This window comes from Danio rerio, chromosome 10, assembly GCF_052040795.2.
Source record: "Danio rerio strain M-AB ecotype USA chromosome 10, GRCz13ab, whole genome shotgun sequence".
Taxonomy (NCBI): domain Eukaryota; kingdom Metazoa; phylum Chordata; class Actinopteri; order Cypriniformes; family Danionidae; genus Danio; species Danio rerio.
The window spans coordinates 4,242,528-4,266,413 of NC_141030.1; the positions used below are offsets into that span (position 1 = coordinate 4,242,528).

The window sequence follows — 23,886 nt, forward strand, 5'->3', positions numbered from 1 at the left end:
ATTAAAATTACAGTTACAAACTTTCTCACAACTTAATTTAATAAAATTTATATAATTAACAATAATAATTTCTATAATTATTTGGTTAGCGTTTATTTAAATAATTTATTTACATTTAGTATTTTTAAAAATTATTTTAAATTTTTGTTGAAATTAATTTCAGCTTGTTTTAGTCATTTAATTAGTCATTGTTAGTAATTGTAAATTGTCGTATTTAGTTTTGTTAACCTACTTTTTGGTTTTAACTTTAGCACTTTAAAATATTTTCATTTATCAAAATGTATTTGGGCATAAAGTATATATATATATATATTTAATGGTCCAAATTATTAGCCTCTTTAAGAATTATCAGACCTCCTTTGATTTTTTTTTTCTTTTTATTTTCCAAATGATGTTTAACAGAGCAAAGAAGTTTTCACAGTATGTCTGATAATATTTTTTTCTTCTGGAGAAAGTCTTATTTGTTTTATTTGGGCTAGAATAAAAGCAGTTTTTAATTTTTTTAAAACATTTTTAAGAAAATTATTAGCCCCTTTAAGCTATATATTTTTCAATAGTCGACAGAACAAACCATCGTTATACAATAAGTTGCCTAATTCCCCTAACCTGCCTAGTTAACCTTATTTACCTAGTTAAGGCTTCAAATGTCACTTTAAGCTGTATAGAAGTGTTTTGAAAACAATCTAATCAAATATTATTCACTGTCATTATGGCAAAGATAAAATAAATCAGTTATTAGAAATGAGTTAATAAAACTATTATGATTAGAAATGTGTTAAAAAAAATCTCTACGTTACACAGAAATTGGGGGAAAATAAACAGGGCAGCTGATAATTCAGGGGAGCTAATAATTCTGATTTCAACTGTGTGTGTGTGTGTGTGTGTGTATACAGGGCACTCTATCTTATCTGTATGCTATCTGTAATTTACATGGACTGCAACTGCTATGAATCTTCAATGTGCCAATCAACACCTGCTACTGCTGTAAACAATCTGGACTGAGTACGTAAAAAAAATATGCTGGATAAGTTGGTGGTTCATTCCGCTGTGGTGACCACAGATTAATTAAGGGACTAAGCCGAAAAAGAAAAAGAATGAATAAATGTTTATGAAGACTGCAGAGTGATGCATAAAAAATTACTTCGATAATTGTTTAAGTAGTTTGTGATGTATGTTAAAGTGTGCCCCCTAATTTTCCCATTGATATATGATGCCAGTCTGTTCTTTTTGACTCATCCACACTTGAAGTTTGGCCAGAGGAGAAATGGTCTTCCCCAACTGAGCCTGGTTTCTCTTTATTCGCAAATATTTTATGTGATACTCCAGTTTTTCGTGTAAGTCTGATTCGCATCTTTGGATAGAAACATAGCTAACGTCACTAAGTTGACCACTAAGAAGGCTGTGCGGCTTTTAGCTGACTTTGATTTCACTCACGAAAAGTTGTTTGTGACTAATGGGCTTCCCGTGGAGCATGTAATTCTGGGAGACAGCCTTTGTCTCTGGGGTCTCAGCTGAGTATGTGCCTGCCACTAGGAGATTTCGACAAGGCCTCAGAATTTTTTTTTTTTACAGATTTTGCGAGAGATCAGCGTCTTTCTGCAAAGATTTTGACTTGAGAGGCTTCACGGCTTTTGTTCTCGGCAGACAACACATTACATGGCAGAGCGCTTTCTGCACCGCATGCCGTTCTCAGTGGCTCTTTAATGGGATGCAATAACATCTCACAACTTTGCCATATGTTTTCAGGATTAGAGCTGTGTTTACTCATCTAATCGCTGTTAAATATCAAATAAAGCAGTAAGCCTCGGGAGCCCATCTGTATTAGTAATTATATAGTACAATTTAGGGTGCAATGAAACAGATTTCAATTCGTTTCTCACCTTCATATACAGAAAGAAATAACCCTGTTCTTTCAGTGTTATTTTGGTGGCTTAATAGTTTTTAATTAGCATTTATTTAAATATATATGGGGGATGTGGTGACTCAGTGGTTAGCACTACTGCCTCACAGCAAGAAGATCGCTGGTTCGAGCTGTGGCTGGGTTACTTGGCTTTTCTGTGTGGAATTTGCATGTTTTCTCCGTGTTCGCGTGGTGTTTCGTTCCAGGTGCTCTGGTTTCCTCAGGGTGAAGGAACTTGTTTAAGGGTTGAATACACACTTTTTATGATACTGAACTTTAGTTTTTGTTTTTTTTGTTTCTGAATATTGCGCTTAGCTGGTTTATCACCTTATGATTTTATTTTATTTTATTTATTTATTTTTTATTAATAAATATTTTTGTTTTAAACCGCTGGTCCAGCCTGATCTCACGAGGAAACGTAAGTATTTTACGTTTTGTCATTTTAGTGGCTAATTCGTACAAATTCGTACGAGTTAAGTTGAAAATGTACGATTTTAAAAAGAAGGCGTGGCACCTAACCCCACCCCTAACCCCAGCCGTCACTGGGGGGTGAGCAATTCGTACTAAATTGTTCGAATTAAAACGTACGAATTCATACGAATTAGCCACTAAATCAAAAAGGTACTAACTGCCGTGAGATTGCGTTGGCTGGTCTGGGTTAAATAAAGGAGTGTTGAAGTCTGTCTTGTGTTTTAGTTGTGAGAATGCTAATTAAATAAAACTGTGAAGTTGATCAGCAGTGTGTTCTCCATGCAGCACTGGAGTGACGTTATGAGGGCATTAATGGGAGCATGTTCTTTGGAAAAGTAACTCAAAAATTATTTTTAACAGTAATGCATTACTTTTTGGTGTAAGTAATCGATAATGAGTACAATATTCAAATCGATTTGAATACAATATTGGTTGGTTTAGGGATGGGGTGTGTGGGTCAGTCGGTATCAAGCTGATATACAAGCAGCGGTATCCGCTGTCGCCACTGGCTCGCATGGTTCAGGATTGGTAGAGCTACGCATCGATGAATTTTCTCTTCAGTGTTTGAACTCTCAGTAATGATTTTAAATCACACTGAACTGAGCTAAACTGAACTGAACTTAAACACTAAAAACTAAACTACACTGTTCCAGTTCCTATGACCATCTATGTGAAGCTGCTTTGACACAATCTACATTGTAAAAGCGCTATACAAATAAAGCTGAATTGAATTGAATTGAATTGAATTATGCATGACGACAAGCCAATTGGCTTCTCTCCTTGTTGCAAGATGTTTATATATGTACACATTGTTCTCTGGTGGATTTGTTAAAAATGGCACGTATGACAAAACTATCACAATCTGAGATTGTCAAAAGTGTACACGCGCCTTTTAGTGGAGTTTGTGAAAACAAAAACTGCAAGAACATGTAGTACAGTGTACATATTTCTTGATTCTCAGAAATGTAGCCCTGGGCACATATCTCAACTGAGTCTGGGTTGCAACAAAGTCAAGTGCAACAATATATATTATATAATACAATGATCGAGGCCTGAAACATCAGCTTTCTCTGTCATCATGTTCTCTTTTTCTTCTCCACAGGCAGCATCTTCAGCCCTCAGCAGCCTGGGTCACGTCTACACAGCCATCGGGGACTATCCCAACGCTCTGGCCAGTCACAAGCAGTGCGTCCTGCTGGCCAAACAGTCCAAAGACCAGCTGTCTGAGGCCCGCGAGCTGGGCAACATGGGCGCAGTCTACATCGCGATGGGCGACTTTGACAACGCTGTGCAGTGCCACGAGCAGCACCTGAGCATCGCCAAGAGCCTCGGCAACAAGCGCGAGGAGGCCCGAGCCTACAGCAACCTGGGTAGCGCTTACCACTACCGCCGCAACTTCGACAAGGCCATGTCCTACCACACGCACGTGCTGGAGCTGGCGCAGGAGCTGGAGGAGAAGAGCATCGAGATGAGGGCGTACGCCGGCCTGGGACACGCTGCCCGCTGCATGCAGGACCTGGAGAGAGCCAAGCAGTACCATGAGCAGCAGCTGAGCATCGCTGAAGGCCTGAAGGACAGAGCCGCCGAGGGCAGGGCTTCATCTAACCTGGGTGAGCATACTGTTGTTTCTCTTTTAGTAGTTTTAGGGACTTTGTCGTATACATTAGTGTGCAAAAGTGATAGCCCCCAGTCAAATGTGTTGTTTTAGTGAGAGTATAATGACATTATACATTATTTCTCACTCTGTTTATTAAAATACAACCAGAAAATACAGGTTCCAGTTGGACTTTTTTGGTCTAATTGTTTAAGACCATAGACTGTAAAATATATGGACGTAGTGTCCGTGACGTCACCCATAGGTTTCTAAAGAGCGCAAGAGAAGCCACAAGTAGGCGCGGCCAACCGTCGCCATTTTGTTCGCGCGTCATCACACCCACGGCGGGATACCAAACAAGGGCAAAGAGGCGGAGAGTGAGCGGAGCTACAGACACCTGCAGACAGTTTGCTTGGACCTGATTCAGACACACTTTACTTTGGGAGAACGCTTAATACTTTATCACCTGCGACTCGTTTGTATTCTGACCACTTGTGCTTGATTGTACACTATATCAATAAAGTGTTTAGACTTTTAAAAACACTGCTGTAATACATTGAGCCACTAAACATTGCTCTTATGACGTTTTTCAACAGGAGGAAAGCGCGAATTACTTCCAAACACTTCAGATATAGTCTGTGTTAGTTACTGTAAGACTATTGATGAAATCCAGCATAACACTGTATGACAACGCTTCAGATGACTGTTCTAGAGCCTACAACTCCTCAATTCGTCAGATTCTGGAGTGTATTACAGCTCTAAATATAAATAAAAACGATAAATGATATTTAAATAAAACAAATACATGTACAGAGATGGTATATAAGTATATAACTTTACTCACATGGGAAACGGAGGCCACGTGAATGGTTTGTGAGCACAATTAAGTGCACTCAGCATGCCAAGCCATCTGATAATTGTAGGAAACAAGTCCAAAAGGCAGTTGAGTGTGTAAAGCCACATAAAACAACACAGAAATACGATAAATATGCCGAGTTCAATGGCTAATCTGCAGGATTCAGCCTAGGTGACGTCGACCAGTGAGACCTAGCTGTCACTCAAGTGGCCACGCCCTTAATTATGCAAACTTAATATAGCTTAATATAAACGAAACGGATGAGTTATAAAAAAAATTCACCCCCCCCCACAGTTGTCATGAAGGGTAATATTAGCTGTATTAACCAAAATCTTTTTTGTACCAGGCTGTAAACACCTTTTTTTTCTGCTGTAAAGTTGGCCATTCTAACAGTGGGCTCAATTGAAATTTGCTCTGTTTTGGAGCCAGGAGCGGCCAGGACTAGCGGAATTTCGGATGAATTGCAGTTTTAGTTACTTCCGTATTGGCTTCCTGAGAGAGAGCGGGAGGTTGCTGCTTGTTTAAGACTTATATAAAAAAAAAGAGTTTGAGAAAGATGGAAGAATGAATGAAAACTACTGTCTTGTTTTGATCTGCATTTCTGCCAGAGTTGTTATCAATATTGCCTGAATTGATGGGACTGTGAATGCTGAAAACTACAGACAGGCTTTAACTCTTTATGTAATTCCTTCTAGAAAGCTGCTCATTTGTAATAGTTTTATTTTTCAGCGTGATAATGATCCCAAACACACACTGCTAATGTAATTAAATCATGTTTGGAGATGCTGATGAAACAAAGACAGTCATGAAATGGCCTGTACAGAGTCCAGACCTGAATATTATAAACAGTATGTATAGGCAATATTATAGGCAGTATGAGATTCACCTGGAGAGAAAAAGAAAGGTACACTGTAAAACCAAACAGTCAACTTTATCAAATGAAATGAGTGTCGTTAACTCAGAATTGACTGATAGTAAATTCTACTCATTTGAAAAGAGTTTTGAACTCAGTGTTGAAGGTAATGAGTTAATTAAATACTGCATTCAACTTAAATGAAGTAAGTTCACAGCACTCATATAGATTCGTTTTTTTATACTCAAATGATTTGTAGCAAACGGTTTCTTCAAACGGTTTGAGTTGCCTTAACTTTTACAGTACTCAGTTGATTTGAGTTTTCATTTATTAGGTTTTACTGTGCTCAAATTGCTTCGTTTACGCAAATGGATTAAGTTCACAGTACTCATTAGGATTAGTTAAGTGGTTTGTTGCAATCGGTTTCCTCAAATGGTTTGAGTTACCTTTATTTTATTGGGTTTTACAGTGTAGAACAAGCTTAATTTAAGGAAGGAAGCTTGAAAGATGCTTTATATTAAATAACATTTTAGTCATTTCAAAAAAGACTCAACAAAAAAGGTATGTTAAAGGAATTGTTTACCCAAAAGTAATGACCCTCCACGTGCTCCATACCTGTTGGATAAATAGATTTGTCCCAAAGATGGTGGTAGTTTTGTAGTGTTAGAGCCAGGGCTATTTTAAAATTTTCATTTTAGGGGGGCTCAGCTCCTTAAAAGGTAAATTTATATGTGTATATATATATATATATATATATATATATATATATATATATATATATATATATATATATATATATATATATATATATATATATATATATATTATAAAGCCTAATATTACATTATTATTACATTTATAAGTATTAATTTAATAGTCATACACTTTAAAATGTTTAATATGTGTTGTATACTTGTATTCCACTGTATATAATAGACAGGCACAGCCATTTAAGTTCTGAATAATCCAAAATAGCTCAACCCCCCTGTTCACTGTAGAAAAAAACACTTTCTATATTAAAGTGCAACGTTGTTTCCATGTTTTAAATAAATAAACTGCCACTTTTCTAATTAAATGACATACACATAAATATATATATTTAAACTTACAGGTTAATTCACATTTTTCACAATCTGAAAGATCATAATATTCAGCATCCTAATGCACAACACGACATGTTGGCTGTTGCAACTGGTCTCTTTTTGCAGCCGGGAACCGGTGTGACGTCATGTGTGACGTGGGTTGGTAATTCGTCTATGCTAATATCTTGAAAGTATCTATTCAAATATAATGTACCGTCATCATGACAAAGATTACGAGTTATTAGAAATGAGTAGTTATTATTTATTTAAAAATGTGTTAAAAATGGTATGCACGTGCACTCATCATTATTATTTCTTTCTTAGTTTTAGTTATGTGAACAGGGATTATTTTGACAGCATTTGGCATTGCCATTTAATAAAACTCGTCATGATGAAGCATTTTGCACTCAAAAAATATACAAATCTAGTATAAAACCCCTGATTTCACTGGGCAAGTGTTCACTATCGAGTGCACTCTACTGTAATCCCGATATTAACAGTCCTGTGGCAACATTTTTCTTTTGGGAGTTCATCTATTTATTTATCAGAGAGCACAGAGCGTTTCGGATCAGATTGATGGAGCTGCTGTTGGAGAGAGGGAACGTGAGATTGGAGCAATAAAAGTCAGAGTGAGAGATTAGACGGCCTTTGAAACACTTGGTTTCGACGGCTTCAATTTATCCAGCGCACGTCTCGCACACTGATGGTGCGGTGCCACCGCAGGAGGAAGGGACTCGTTCGAGATGACTGAGTCGTGGAGGCATTAAACTGGAAATAGAGCGATAAATATTCATTCACGCTGTTGTTTTTAATAAGCAGACAAATGCAAAACGCAAAAGCAATCATGACTGTATATTTCATGGTAATAACATTACGCATTGGCCTTAATTTGTTTCCTCTGGTAGGTTTTGCGTTTTCATTTTTTGCCACCTTTAGATTTCATTAAAAGGAATCGTTCTGTTTCTCACACGCATACATACGCACACATTTATGTACAGCTACTGTACAGCTGTTTTCTTGAGAAAAAAAAAATGAAGTTCATTTATAAACTAATTTCGAGAGGATCACGTGATTATGATTGGTCCCGCATTATACAATTTATTATTCACCAATCAGACGATTCCTAAGCCACTATAAATACTCTCAGTTCCATATAACAGCCATCTTCGTTTTGAAGAATCCCCCCTTCCACCCCTACTCCTCCTCCTTTTCTAGATGGGTGACATGGAGGCCCAGTGGTTAGCACTGTTGCTCCACAGCAAGAACGTCACTGGTTCTAGTCCTTACCAGACCAGCCAACGTTTCTGAGTGGAGTTTACACATTCTCCCCGTGCTCACATGGGTTTCCCTTGGATTCCCCGGTTTTCTCCCACAGTCCAAATCAGCACCATAGACATGCTCCTAGTAAGTATCTCTTAAGAGCAAACACTATCTGTTCATTAGCTACTACAGCAGGGGAGTTCTCGAGATCTACCTGAGCTCAAACTCCCCTTTCGCATTGCAAACGGGAGGGAGCCGAAGGTTCGAGGATTTTATGAGCTCAGGGCTCTCTCCTGAAGCTCATCTGTACCGCATGTCTTTGTACTGTGGGGGAAACCGGACAACCCAGGCTAATTCTGAAAACTATCCGCGGACGCTTCTGGAGACTGCGAATCATGTAGCCGGAGGTATGTATAGCTGTATTGAATTTTTTTAAGCGAACGCTACGGGGCGGTGTGACGTCATTTCTTTTGGCGCTTACCGGCTAAGTGCTTACCTCCGTGTAGAGGGCTTTCCCGCCGCAACCAGTTTGTCCAGTTAGCTCATCGTATACGTCGGCTGAATTGAGATGCAGAGAGGAGCTGACCACAATGACGATCCGGGTTGGAGTCCGGGGAAGAGCAGTTTCAGAAATCCAGTAAGACAAAAACAGAATCCAAAACAAAAAAAGGTAACAAGTTCATAAGAGTGTGAGAATGTGGTAAAATCTGAAAACGCGGTAAAAATCAGACGAGGGTTTTTCTTTTTCTGGACGTCATTTGCAAATTGTTGGTTGGGTTTAGGGAAGTGGGTGGGCGGGTCAATCTGTAAAACTGGTTAGGTTTGGGAAAGGAGGAGGGTGGGTTAGCTGATTGGCCGGTGGCCCTGTCAATCATTCAGTCAGTCAGACAGACGGTCGTTCCACAGCGGCCTCTGGTGGGTTTACGTGAGAACAGTGTGGGCACGAACGGCACTCGCGAGAGACATTTGAGATGCGAAAAAGCGCACCACTCGTGGATTCGCGAAAATAAAAAGTGTACAAATACGTACCTCCCGTGACGTAGTTGGCGGTCTCCAGAAACATCCACGGGGCTACGTTTTCAGAATGAGCCTGGGTTGAAACAGGAGCACCCGGAGGAAACCGACGTGAACACGGGGAGAACAAACAACTGACCAAGCCGGGATTGAAACCAGTGGCCTACTTGCTGTGAGGTGACACCACTGAGCCACCCTTAAGAATATTATAAACTGGTATTCTAAATAAATTGCATGATTTGAGGGACAGTATCTGTACTCTTCTTATAGTTACTTTTTAGTTGTGTTCAGATCTCTAACTATAACCCCTATGAGCTGTAGTACTAGTTAAACACTCACCACACAGTGTGTCTGCAGTTTGCTCTGTTTGTGCAACCGCGAAGCATTGATGAATTTGCATTGTAGCGTGAGGAAGTCCACAGGGTGGTATTTATGGCCTGGGAAGCTCTCATGGAGGGAAATAAAATCAATTTCTTTTCCGCCTTTGCGCGCGGCTGTGATAAATTTGTATTGGAAGCATGTACGATCAGGTGAGCCTGTTTAAACCGGGGATATAAATATTATTAGATGACTCCCAGCGTCTCTGAGGTTGTTACTCTGCGAACAGGTTTATTGTTCAGACTTAATGATGTAGGAGAGGTCGCGCAGATGAGTTTCATGCTAACACAGGACCCGGCAGCATCGCCGTACTGTTTCAATCACCGGCTGGCCTCGCAAGTCCAGGACGTGGAACGGCAGGATTTGATCGATCACAATTATTAATAGCTGCAGGGACTGGAAAAAGGGGTGCTTATAAACTCTACGATCTCACACGTTGAGAAAGCTGGAAGTGACCAAACAGTTCTATTCCTGTTTGAGGAAATCAGTAGATGGGGTTTGATCTAACATGTTTACTCATGGACTGATTGGGCTTAACAAACATAACTAGAGTATATATTGGGTAGTGGTGTCGGTCCGTGTACGTTTGATCATCTGTATTCCAATTTTATTCGTTGCATAGCCACCAATCCTATTGTATCATATATAAACACACAATTGGGCTGCACGGTGGCTCAGTGGTTAGCACTGTTGCCTCACAGCAAGGTCACTGGTTAGAGTCCCAGCTATAGCTATATACAGTTGAAGTCAGAATTATTAGCCCCCTTTTGATTTCTTTTCTTTTTTAAATATTTCCCAAATGATGTTTGACAGAGCAAGGAAATTTTCGCAGTATGTCTGATAATATTTTTTCTTCTAGAAAAAGTTTTGTTTGTTTTATTTTGGCTAGAATAAAAGCAGTTTTTAATTTTTTTAGAAACTATTTTTAGGACAAAATTATTAGCCCCTTTAAGCTAATTTTTTTTTCCGATAGTCTACAGAACAAACCATCGTTACAAAATAACTTGCCTAATTACCCTAACCTGCCTAGCTCACCTTGTTAACTTAGTTAAGCATTTAAATGTCACTTTAAGCTGTGTAGAAGTGTCCTGAAAAATATCTAGTCAAATATTATTTACTGTCATCATGGCAAAGATAAAATAAATCAGTTATTAGAAATAGGTTTTTAAAACTATTATGCTTAGAAATGTGCTGAAATAATCTTCCCTCCATTAAACAGAAATTGGGAAAAAAATAAACAGGGGCGCTAATAATTCAGGGGGGCTAATAATTCTGACTTCAACTGTAGATAGCCATAAACTAATCAAATAAAGTGAAATAATACATAGATAAAGTAGCCTACAATAGTAATAATAACATCAACATCAGCAACAAAATAATAATTGTAATAAGATGCCTACTACTACTACACCTTTAGAGGTCAGAGGAGGGAGGTTTACCTGCACAGCACCCACTACACCGACACCAAACAACTAAAGCCGATGAAACCTCGCCTCGCAGCTGGTTCCGTCTGGCTCTCAAATTTTTTCCATCTAAGGTGATTTTACCTTGCATATCCACAACAAGGCTATGCTGACCCAGTATAATATCACTCGATAATTATCTGTAATCCATCCTAACCTTTTATCTGGATTGATGTGAAAAAGGTCTGCCCTTCTAGAACGCCTAACAAAAACGTTTCCTTCCTCCAGCCCAGAAAACTCTTCCTTTACCACTCAGGTGGGATGCGTGGAGTATCACTTCAGTGCTCCACCTCGACTCATATTTTATTAAAAGCGGGTTTTGAGTTTGAGTTGTTGTTGCGATATTTAAGCCCTGAGCAACGTGAATTTGATCCCAGTTGTGGTAGTGCTGAGTGGACGGTAACTGGAGGCTTTTTCTCCACACCGAGAGCCGCAGGCCATAAACACTGTTCACATGGCAGGCAGACGAGCGAGGAGATGAGCAGCATGATGAGGACAGTCCACATATGACTGTAGAAGGGTGTTTTTGGAGTTTAATGGAGGCTAACAATGTGTATTTTCCTTTTTTTATTAGGGTGTACGTGTGTTTTCGCTTGGTTAGCAGTTAAAGGGGACCTATTATGCAAATATCACTTTTATAAGGGGTGTAAACACGATTGTGTGACAACAATGTGTGAATATAGTTAACTTCTAATAAAATAAAAAAATAAAAATAGTTTTTTTTTTTAATCACACTTGATAAAAACAGTCTGCAGGAACACTTTGATTGACATTGTCCTGTTGTACGTGTCATCAAAGAGGGAAAGCTCCGCTCATTAGTGACCATCTCTCCCACATTAGCATAGACAGGCCTGAGAGAGAAGTAGCCGTCTGCCATTAATATTCAATGTATGCATAGGCATTTGTAACCCCGCCCCTTTTAAAAAGAGCACAATCTCATTTAAATTTAAAGCAAGAGGCACCAGAAATGCACAATTTAGATTAAAGGGACAATTTTAAAGAGTTATAAAAATTTATTTATTGGTTGTTTTTTTTTGTATCAGAGATTTATTTAAAAATTTCATAAACAAAAAATAAAAACATTATTATTAATAATAATGACATTATTAATAATAATCTAGTGATAGGGTGGCACAGTAGGTAGTGCTGTCGCCTCACAGCAAGAAGGTCACTGGTTCGAGCCTCGCCGGAGTCAGCTGGCGTTTCTGTGTGGAGTTTGCATGTTCTCCCTCCGGGTGCTCCGGTTTCCCCCACAGTCCAAAGACTAAATTGTCCATAGTGTATGAGTGTGAATGAGTGTGTGTGGATGTTTCCCAGTGATTTGTTGCAGCTGGAAGGGCATCCGCTCAAAACATATGGTGGATTAGTTGGCAGTTCATTCCGCTGTGGCGACCCCAGATTAATAAAAGGACTAAGCCAAAAATAAAATGAATAAATGAATTAGGAAAGTAAAACAGCATGGTTTAAAAAGTTGAGTAAACTTAAAATTTTAAAGCAACCGGCTGCAAAGAAATTTTGAGTTTACTCAACTTCAGTGGTTGAAGTTGTGCCAAATTATTTTTTTAAGTTGACTGAAATGGCTGGTTTAAGTCATGACAACTTTCAAGCCTAAGTTCATCTAACTTGTCATTATGAGTTTGCCTAAAATTAAACAGGGGTTGAGTAAACTGTAATAAATGAGTTGGCACAACTTAACAGAAGTTCAGTTAACTCAAAGCTGTGCCGCTGGTTGCCTTAATTTTTTAAGTTGATTTAATCTTTATCTTTTAATTCATAATTTTATGGAAATCTTATATCTGCGCTTCTCAAACAAATACCTGTATGACTCTAAGTATGAAGTTAAGAGATTACAAAACACACTATAACACAATATCAAAGAATATATTTATTGACAATTCTGCAAACAGTTTTCTGTCCAAATGAAATGTACAGCAGTCCAGAGAAGGAAAAGAGGCAACAAAAAGGTAAATCCTCAAATCCTATATTGCCTTTTAAGTGCTCGAGTTAAGCAAAAGTAATATTTAAAATGCTTGCACTATCAACATTTTTTTCAAAGTGCAAGAGTAATTAGTTTTGTCACGATATTTTAATTTTGTTACCCATCAGTTCTATAATTTTAAAAACGTCCATTTCCTGCTAACATTTGAGCGTTGTTGACCATGTTTTAAACACTGTTATATTGCCAGTGTGTTCACATGCTCAACAGAAAAGACTGATTGGGCGTGAAGATCATCAGTTCACCAAACTCACTGCTGTTTACTGTGTAACCACAGATACAGGGACACTTAAGAATTTCACATTGATCAACTGGTCTGTGTATAAGCTGACACAAGTGGTACGCTGTGTGTGTGTGTGTGTGTGTATCTGTGTTTGCACTCCATGAACATCAGTGAAGAGCAGTGAAATGGTGAACTTCTCAGCCAATCACAGTCATTTATGTTGAGCGCTTGAACACAACAGCCAATCTATCAATTGGTGGGAAATGGATGTTTTTAAAATTTGAAAATGTAAAATCAAAACTGAATTTAAGTTTGGTGACAACACCAAGAGTAACACAATTTCAGTGTACAAACAAATGCATTCAAGGCCAATAAACACTTTCTGAATAGTTTCAAAGATGTGTTTCAGTTCTTTGGGGTAGTTCATAATGAGGAAATTAATCAAACCAAAGAGGAGAACAACAGCTGTCGGAAGATCTTTTCCAGCACGATTTGCTCTTCCAGAACCACAGACAGGCACCTTACATTTAGGTTGGTCTGAAGAGTGGCAACATCATCTTCAACAGTGCTAAGGATGTCCATCTCCATCTCTATTGTGCAAATATCTTCTGGCTCTGTGTCCTGCAGTAAAAGGAAACATAAAAAGAGGATGAAAAACTATTTTTACTGCTAAATCACAAACATCTCCAAAAAGCAAGGTAAAAAAAAAGCAAAGGCAAAGCAACTTAATTTGGAAACTGAAGGTAGTAATGTCAGTAACACAGTCATTTATATACCTTCCATTTATAAAACTTTTCAGGTAACACTTTTATAATAATGAATCATTTATTAAGCATTAGCAAATAGTGAATTGATTATCCGTTAAGCATCAACTCTACATGAATAAACATTAGTAAGCTATTTAATAAGTACTAGTATCTAATAAATAAGTACTAGTATCTATTAAATAGATACTAGTACCTAATGAATAAGGACTAGTACCTAATACATAAGTACTAGTATCTATTATTTAGGTAGTAGCATCTCAGTAATAGGTACTAGTACCTAATGATTAACTACTAGTAGATAAAAATATGCACTAGTCACAGCTGGAATACATACTAGTCAAAACTGAATAGTTGATATCTCAATTAGAGATCCCATTGAAATGAATGGGAAAATTTTTAATTCATTACGAGTAACAACAGAATAGTTACTAGTCACTATTAAAATAAGTACTAGTAACTAATAAATAAGAACTAGTATCTATTTAATAAGTACTAGTATCTAATAAATAAGAACTAGTAACTAATAAATAAGTACTAGTAACTAATAAATAAGAACTAGTAACTAATAAATAAGTACTAGTAACTAATAAATAAGTACTAGTAACTAATAAATAAGTACTAGTATCTAATAAATAAGTACTAGTAACTAATAAATAAGTACTAGTATCTAATAAATAAGTACTAGTAACTAATAAATAAGTACTAGTATCTAATAAATAAGTACTAGTAACTAATAAATAAGTACTAGTATCTAATAAATAAGTACTAGTAACTAATAAATAAGTACTAGTATCTATTAAATAAGTACTAGTAACAAATAAATAAGTACTAGTATATAATAAATAAGTACTAGTATCTAATAAATAAGTACTAGTAACTAATAAATAAGTACTAGTATCTAATAAATAAGTACTAGTAACTAATAAATAAGTACTAGTATCTAATAAATAAGTACTAGTAACTAATAAATAAGTACTAGTATCTAATAAATAAGTACTAGTATCTAATAAATAAGTACTAGTATCTAATAAATAAGTACTAGTATCTAATAAATAAGTACTAGTATCTAATAAATAAGTACTAGTAACTAATAAATAAGTACTAGTATCTAATAAATAAGTACTAGTAACTAATAAATAAGTACTAGTATCTAATAAATAAGTACTAGTAACTAATAAATAAGTACTAGTATCTAATAAATAAGTACTAGTATCTAATAAATAAGTACTAGTATCTAATAAATAAGTACTAGTATCTAATAAATAAGTACTAGTAACTAATAAATAAGTACTAGTAACTAATAAATAAGTACTAGTTAGTACTTAATGGAAAAGAACTAAGAAAATGGATAAGTACTAGTAACAAGAAAATAGATACTAGTACGGGCTATAGAATAAAAGTTAAAACGGCTTGCCATAGGTCATCAGCTATTGTCACATTAAACCAGATGCTCAGACCCTGAGAGATGACAGGTGGCACCACTTTACAATTGAAGGGCATTAATTATGGTTATTCACAGGTTAGTCATTTTGATCAGAAATTCCCAACATGTTTTAATTATTAAAAATGAAATTTGCTTTATAATTATTGTTGCAGCACCTGTTTTCACTCCCTGGTCAGCCGGACTCAGTCATGGTTGTTCTACTAAAGACTAAGTGATGAAAATGTAGCATCCTTTACAGAGGTGAAAACAGTGCTACAAACTTTTCTTTTAGGGAACAAACTGTTTTGTAACTTCAAAGATTAATTACCTGCATGAATTCCAATATTGCACACAAAAAGAGAAACTCCATGGTAAACTCCATAAAGTTTAATATGGCCCTCTTTAATCAGTGATATGATTGAATGCTAAATAATTACTTGATTGTCCAGTTGGTCCAGGGCGGTTCTTATTATCTCTCCATATCGCCCACCACATGATCCATAAAACTTGATAGCGTATTCATCCGAAAAAGAGAAGGTATCTTTGAGGTTGGTTTGAGTAATCCTGTAAAACTCAGCATAGACCTACAAACAGACCATAAAAAAATGAATAGTATGAATTGTGAACAAGGGTTATACATTTTGAAATAAATAATCTCAAATGCAAACTTGCCTAAACTCCCAAAACCATGCAGGCCACTGTTTTCGGACATCAGCTACAGGAGGTTAAAAAAATCAAATAGTCAGTAACTGCAGCAGACTGTTAATGTGCTAATGTCTAATGTGACTTTAATGCACCTACAGTCTTTAAAGTGCAGAAGCAGTCTGCGAACAAACAAGGCTGCTGCCAGGATGGCCCTTGATAGCGATGTAGTCTGTAGTGTAACTTCTCAGCTACTGTTTACAAATTTGCAAAACTTACACTGCATTCCAAACCTATAAAAAAGTACATAAAAATGTAACATTGCAGGTCAAATTGTTTTCATAAATTAAACTGATGTTTTTAAAAAGCACAATATAAAATAAATATTGCAAACATAAAAAGGGAAGATTTAAATAATACATACATACATGTTACTCAACTCATAAATGGTTAATGTATGCCAAATAAATAATCATAAAAACCACAAGCTCCTGGAATACTATATACACTACTAGTGACTGTATATTTAAAGTGGTATGCTAAATATTATTTTGAAGTGGTTTTAATGTTATCGCATTGCTGTTTTAATACAGACACAACAGGGTTAACAATACAGTGGTGACCGGCCGCTCAGATATGTCTGTTTGCAACAACAATATTTCACTACATTTCCCTCCAGTTTAAGAAGCAAATTAACGTTAAACAGTCCTTCAAATGAAGCAAACTTCACAGGTGGCTAGCTTGTTAGCCCGAGCTTGTCAGAAATGATCTTCACACGATGTAACTTAGTTTTTTGGGAATAAAACATTACATTTTACTTTAGATTTGCACGCTATTTAGATTAATTTTGATAATAAAGCTAAAACAAAGCTTACCTGAATCAGGAGATGGCAGCTGCTGCTGGTGAGAGGACACCTCGTGCAAAATGGCACCCGAAGACAGACTGAGCATGTGCAAAGACGGGAAGTAGATGATCCAGTGAAGAACTCAAAATGTAAAGTCTGCTCAACTTAAGTATTTACTTTCATTGAACAAACCAGTTTTAAACCTTCAGTTAACTCATTTTTAAAAGTAAACTCAACACTGGGCTCAAAATATGTCCACCCAACTTACAATTTTGATTTGAGTTAGCAATTTGCAAGTTGGATTTTTTACAGTGCAGTGAGTTTTGGGGGATTTTGTCTTATGGCTTCTGTTTTACAACACTACATTGTTGATATTCATTCTCTACGCTTCATAGTTCTAGGCAGAACATTAGACAAGTTATCTAATTTCTTTTTCCTTAGATTAATATTCCAGGTCATTTAGAGACTCATGAAGCAGCTTCAGAACTAATGCTCCTCTCTAATGTAGTGAACAGATTCTCATGAAGTTAAGCGAGTCATTATCTACAAAACCCACACCGCTTAAAGACCACACATATGTTAAATCTGCAACGCATTATTTCCCAACATTTCAATTCATAACATTAGTTCACTAATGTTGACAAAAATATGCGCTTAAGATTGTTAAATCGCTGTTTCGCAGAAATATTTACAGTTCATTACAGTTGAAGTGTTCAAAACAATGAGCAGTGTGTCATAGACTCACCAGCCACTTTATTATGTACACCTGTCTAACTGCTCGTTAACGCTAATTCCTAATCAACCAATCACAGGACAGCAACTCAATGCATTTAGGCATGTAGACATGGTCAAGACGATCTGCTGCAGTTTAAACTGAGCATCAGAATGGGGAAGAAAGGGGATTTCAGTGACTTTAAATGTGGCATGGTTGTTTGTCCCAGACGGGCTGGTCTGAGTATTTCAGAAACTGCTGATCTACTGGGATTTTCATGCACAACCATCTCGAGGGTTTACAGAGAATGGTCTGATAAAGAGAAACTTTTCAGAGAGCGGCAGATCTGTGGGCGCAAATGCCTTGTTGATGCCAGAGGTCAGAGGAGAATGGCCAGACTGGTTCCAGCTGATAGAAAGGCAATAGTGTGGGGGAAATTTTCTTAGCACACTTTGGGTCCATTAGTACCAATTGAGCATCGTGTCAACGCCACAGCCTACCTGAGTATTGTTGCTCCCCATGTCCATCCCTTTATGACCACAGTGTACCCATCTTCTGATGGCTACTTCCAGCAGGATAACGCACCATGTCATTAAGCGTGAATAATCTCAGACTGGTTTCTTAAACATGACAATCAATTCACTGTGCTCAAATGGCCTCCACAGTCACCAGATCTCAATCCAATGGACCACCTTTTGGATTTGGTGGAAGTAGAGATTCACGTCATGGATGTGCAGCCGACAAATCTGCAGCAACTGCGTGACGCTATCCTGTCAATATGGGCCAAAATCTCTGAGGAATATTTTTAGTACCTTCTTGAATCTATGCCACGTTGGATGAAGGCAGTTCTGAATTCAAAAGTGGGTCCAATCTAGTACTAGTAAGGTGTACCTATTAAAGTGGCCATATTCAGTATTCTGGGTCAACAAAAAAGTTACTCAATAATTTTCTCTCGCTGTCATGAATCTTTAAAGGTGCAGTATGTAAGTCTGACACCCAGTGGTTGAATTAGGTATTGCACACCTGGATCAAAACACATTTTCACTCGGCTCCTCCTCTGATGAGGGCAGCGAGCGCAGGTTGCCAGATTGACGTGAGTTTGGATTATTGATCCTGGTTTAGGGCTGTTTTCTAACTAACGTTTAGCGTTTCATAGCTAAACGCAATGACACATGATAGAATAAATATTTTCAATTCTAAAAGGAGTTTTTGTCCTAACCAACAGCTAAAATTGAAAAAAATAAACTGTTTGTTGTGTAGTATTCTGTGCTTCTGAATGGCTGTATTTAAATTTCTATCATGTTTTGTCTTGTGAAAACAGCCAAATTGCTCATCACTGCAAATCTCATCACATAGCGTGTTGTTGGGACACGGGGTTATAATGTAACCTGCTCACCTAATGTTTAAGTTTGTAATATTAATATTATTTTCTAATTTTCTAACCACCTCATGTGGAACTCTGAATCTGCGTCTCATTTCGGGCCTTCTACTGTCCATCGGAGGTCACATTTCGATCACGGACGCACACTTTGAGAGCCTTCCTGACTAAGGGTGCTTTCACACTTGGTTCATTTGCCAGGACCGTACCCAAGTTCGATTGTCTCCCCCTGCCACCTCCTCGGTTGGTTTGGTTTTTCCTTCTGAACCCCGGTACGCTTGCGTCATCGAGCTGCTGTTTTGTTTACGGTCGTTGCTAGTTGATGTTCACGAAAGCAAGCGTCAAAATGGAAAGACATCCGCACATCACTGTCACTCTGCTTTAACTGAAGCTTTTGGTTTTGGACATACAGAAAGCGACTCGCGTCCATCTGCCGCAAACATATTATAAACATTCAGAGCATCACACTGTGTCTGCAGAAGTTGTTTTTGGAGGAGACAAGCAGACATCACTGTGTATCACTGTGTTTGTCCTGGCTCAGTCCCGCGCGTGTCACCAAGGTACGAAACATGACACACACACACACACACAAACATGAACGAATGTTATGAAAACGATAGTTTGTTGTACAGTTGGTGGTTCACTTCCGTGATTTGATACGATTGCATTCACATCAGAAGTTAACCGTACCAGAGTTCGCATGAACTGTATTCCAGACCACCTCTTTCAGGCGGACTTGAGTACGGTTCACGGGTGCGCACCCGAATTCAGAAGACACGTTCACACTAGCTATACGTACCGTACTATGACGTCAAACGAACCCGGGTACAGACCAAAAGTGCTAGTGTGAAAGCACCCTAAATTAATCAAATACGCTGTTTCCCATGAAGGCAACTCGGGGTGCTGAAATATAATTGGCTAAACTGGGAGTGGGCGGGTTTAAAAAAAACAAAACAAAGACAGACGTTCCAGCACATAACGCACATTTCCAAAGGAGAATATCTGACTCATTTATCAGATAAACTTTGTATGTTCACTTGGCGTGTTTCATAAATATCTGCAGCATATTAGAGTATTTTTATGCTTTAGAAGAGTTAAAAACTTACATACAGCACATTTAAAACATATTCCAAAGACAGAGACTATACATTTAACATGTAACAGTGTATTATAATTATATATAAAACAATATTGTATAAATTTAACAAGACAAGCTCGGTTTGATGGTCTCCTCTAAAACAACTCACCATAACATTCCAGAAAGGCTAATAATTAAATTAGCGGTGCTAAAAGGTTTCATAATTCAAGGTGCTCACCCTCTTCCTTTAGTACAAGTGTGAAACGTTGCTTAAAGAAGCGTTAAAAGCATCATTAACACTGGGTTAGCATGCATTAACCCAGGGTTAAGTGTTGTGTGAAATGCCTGTTTAATGTGTCGCTTTGACAGTTGTTACCAGCGGTCACCGTTGAGGCCCTGTTTCCACAGACAGTTATTTTGTGCCGTCTCCAGTACGCTGCGGCAGTGCAAATATGCAACGACACGCCAAAACCACCAGGGAAATAGAGGAAACGCTGGAATATTCCAAAATAGACCATCAAAACAGTCACAAAGAATTCCAAAAGCCAGGCTTCTGTTACTGGTAGACATTTAGCAGGGTGTTTATCAACAATCTGCGGCTGGTAAGAAACACCAACCGTGCTTTGCTTCGCCCAAAGTGGAAGCGGAGAATAAACACAAGCTTTTCCGCAAGAGACTTAATGTAAAATTAATGCATCTGGCAGTTGCCAGCCACAGTTTTCAACTGTTTTACTGCTCGTCTGAAGCCAACAACAAAGCTGACCCAAGAATCCCGCCGCGTTCAAAAGTCTGCCATTTGTTTGTCCCCATATTCCCTCGAGCATTTGGAGACTAGGTTTTTGAGCTGTAAATCATGCGGCAGAAAATCGGGCCTAGTTAGCGTTCGATGTTTGAATGGGAGGAGGCGAGACTGGATTGGTTTCGAGAGGCAGACAAGAAACATAACAAAGGAAAATAGCTCTGGAGCTGACATGACTGCTGAAATACTGCCGCACTTATTATTCTACTTTCCATCAGCCACTTCTTATTGCGCACAATTTTGGTTTCCTTTAAAGAAGTAGTGTATAGGAGAGTGTGTGTTTGAGGTGAAGACATTAAGAGGGGTTCTTTCTTGTTGCCAGCATTTCTTTTTTAACCAGCTGCAAAATCAATATCATGAATATGATTTAAAACAAAAAACATGCTTTATCTACAGAATTGATCATCTAAATCAGGGGTCACCAACATGGTGCCCATGGGCACCAGGTAGCCCACGAGGATTACATGAGTTGCCCACAAGACTGTTCTAAAAATAGCTCACCATTGCACCACATACCAGTAAGCTGAATCTAGTATTTTTTGAAGCTATTCTTTTTAAATCACACCTGCATTGGTTGAAAAATGTGTAATGACATTAAGGTATATATATATATATATATATATATATATATATATATATATATATATATATATATATATATATATATATATATATATATATAAAAAACTAAAACTATTTCAGACAATTAAAGTGTTGCATATTGATGTTTCTGTTTCTTACCTTGTTAAATCATTGTTGAGAACTATTGTGAGAAATCATTAACATGATCAGTGTCTTCACATAGATGAATATTATTAACCATTAATAATAACAGCATATAATTTAAAGTAAATTGAGAAAAAGAATCAGAATTCTTTCAATTAATACTTTCATCATGGCAAAGAAAATAAATCCGTTATTAGAAATGAGTTATTAAAACTATTATGTTTAGAAATGTGCTAAAAATCTCTCCGTTAAACAGAAATTGGGGAAAAAAATAAATAGGGGGGCTAATAATTCTGACTTCAACTGTATGAAATAGGCCTGCTCCAGAGCAGGTTTGAGCAACCAGACAACTCTTGGATGAGTTTTGAAGAACGAAATGACCCTGGATTGTGTCTCGTCAATAACCAAATCCAGCTGTAACAACGGGGAGTGACACCAACAACAGAAGGTAGGATCCAAATGCAGGTTGAATGGTAGCCAGGCAAGCAATGATCAATACAGGGGCAAACAGATGTATGAGGGCAATCCACAGTCCAAGTCGAAATAACAGGCAGATGGCCAAAGGCAGGCAGCAAACAGCATTAAATAAATAAACAAGGCAAAGGATCAAAAACACGGCAAAGGCAGACAAAGGAAAACGCGTTGTAATGTCACTAACAGTAAACAAGACTAGGCAAACTGAAGGAGTGAATGTGTGGCTTAAATAGTGTGTTAATCAGTCTTTGAAAGTCCTCAATGGGGCGAATGTAACCAAGCTAAATGAGGAAGCAGGTGTGTGGGCGAAGAGCATGTATGAAGTTGAAGTCCATTTACGAACACATTTGTAGTTCTGTGAGTGAGAATGTTTTCCAGCGACCTCTGGTGGTTAGAGATCGCTGGTGAATGTGACACCAGCTAACTGAGTAATCCACATACGAAGAGCGGACCCCATAACAAACTGTTGTGCATACTTTGTTTATTACAGCTTTTAAAGATTTTTTTTTTTTTAAGACAAGTTATGTAGAAAAATGTGTATGCATACAACTAGGGTTTGCTTGTTTTGACAATTTATGTAAATTTGTTGCTAATAAATAAAGTATAATATAACATAAAAAGTCCTGTATAATTAGAAATTTCATTCATAATGGTCTTAAAAAGTCTTGACTTTGTGAAACCTGAAAACCTCCTTATAGTTGTTCTGTTTTGAGCTCAACAACACTTTAAAATTGCCATCTTGACGTGATTTTTGACATTAAATCAGAGTAAATTTGATCTATTATTAAATGCACTATTTTAAGAATTGGACACATCTAATGACTGCTGGTTTGATCGGTTTCATTTAGTTGTCAAAATCTGGTCAGAGATGTTAAGCTTTGAAGGCGAGTCCATGCTAAAGCTAATTAATTCGGAATGCCACAGCCTTTATGGAGCGGGAACGCATGAAAAGCGACAGCTATGTAATGAGTTCAAGTAGGACATTCCCAGTAAAAATAAAATAAAAAAGTCATGCCGTTTCAGTCATTTGGGGTTGAAGATTGTGCTATTTGAAGATTAAATTACTTCATTTCACATGTATTCAGGCGAAACGAGCGCCTAGGGAGGGAAGTATTTTTAATGTTTGTTTGAAGGGCTGCCCATCACTCGTTCCACATAGCAGGGCATCAAGCTGGAATCACAATCCCACTACTCAGAGGCTCTCGGAGTATAGTGTCTTCTATAGCTAAATGCTCTGCAGCGTTGCAATTACTATTCAGCCCTTACAGCAGATGCTGAGGAGTTTTTAACCTTTTCCCTGACCTCTGATCAGTCTCAGATCCTGCTCCCCATCTCATGCTACACTCTCCCGCGTGTCTGCTCTGAGGATTTAACTTTAGTGATGGGGCCATATGCATTCCTGCAGCGTCCGCAGGTGACCATGTAATCCTCTTAACTGACCTATCAAAGAGAAGCTCTTTTTGTTTTGCCGCTGTGAGCCCATTCTTAACATGAAATGATGAAAATAGAGTCGTCTGTGGTGAGACTTTCACAGGCCCTGTTTACACTAATATGTTTTAGTTTTAAAACTCATAACTTTTGCTACGTTTACGCCTTCCGTCCGCACTACCTGGAGTTTTCGAGTGTTGAAAATGAAGCGTTTTGGAAACACTGAAGAGGCTGTTTTGGTTTTAAAATGCTGCTGATGCTTGTCAGTGTGGATGGGGTAAAATAGAGACATTGGAAATTGGAGGCGTGATTGCTGAAATTCATGCTAACTTTTTGGGCCTTTTTCCCAAAATCAACTACATAAATTTCAGACTTGCATCCTTTCCTTGTTAGTTCAGACTTTTTATTTACAAGTTTATAACAAACTCCCGAGGATGTGAGGACACGTTGGGCAAATCTTCAAATGTAACAAGTGTAGGCTACTTTTATAAAGTCATTCACCCTAACATCTCAATAATAAAATA

At 37.6% G+C, this 23,886-nt stretch overlaps 1 protein-coding gene and 2 long non-coding RNA genes across 6 annotated transcripts in view; 1 reads left to right on the forward strand and 2 right to left on the reverse strand.

Moving 5' to 3' along the window:
* ttc28 (tetratricopeptide repeat domain 28) overlaps positions 1 to 23,886 on the forward strand; it is a 500,907-nt gene that overhangs the window by 404,732 nt on the left and 72,289 nt on the right. For all 4 annotated transcript variants that reach the window (XM_087269938.2, XM_087269939.2, XM_087269940.1 and 1 more), the window contains one exon: positions 3,474 to 3,981. In XM_087269938.2, the coding sequence (XP_087126064.1) occupies positions 3,474 to 3,981 (508 nt within the window). The remainder of the gene's footprint in view (positions 1 to 3,473; positions 3,982 to 23,886) is intronic.
* Positions 1 to 23,886, reverse strand: part of LOC147834968 (uncharacterized) — a 722,499-nt gene that overhangs the window by 152,721 nt on the left and 545,892 nt on the right. The window lies entirely within an intron of this gene.
* Positions 12,737 to 16,215, reverse strand: LOC147834970 (uncharacterized). Its single transcript, XR_015500709.1, has 3 exons — positions 16,082 to 16,215; positions 15,718 to 15,995; positions 12,737 to 13,711 (listed from the first exon to the last, which is right to left on the reverse strand). It is a non-coding gene; the product is annotated as an uncharacterized LOC147834970 (long non-coding RNA).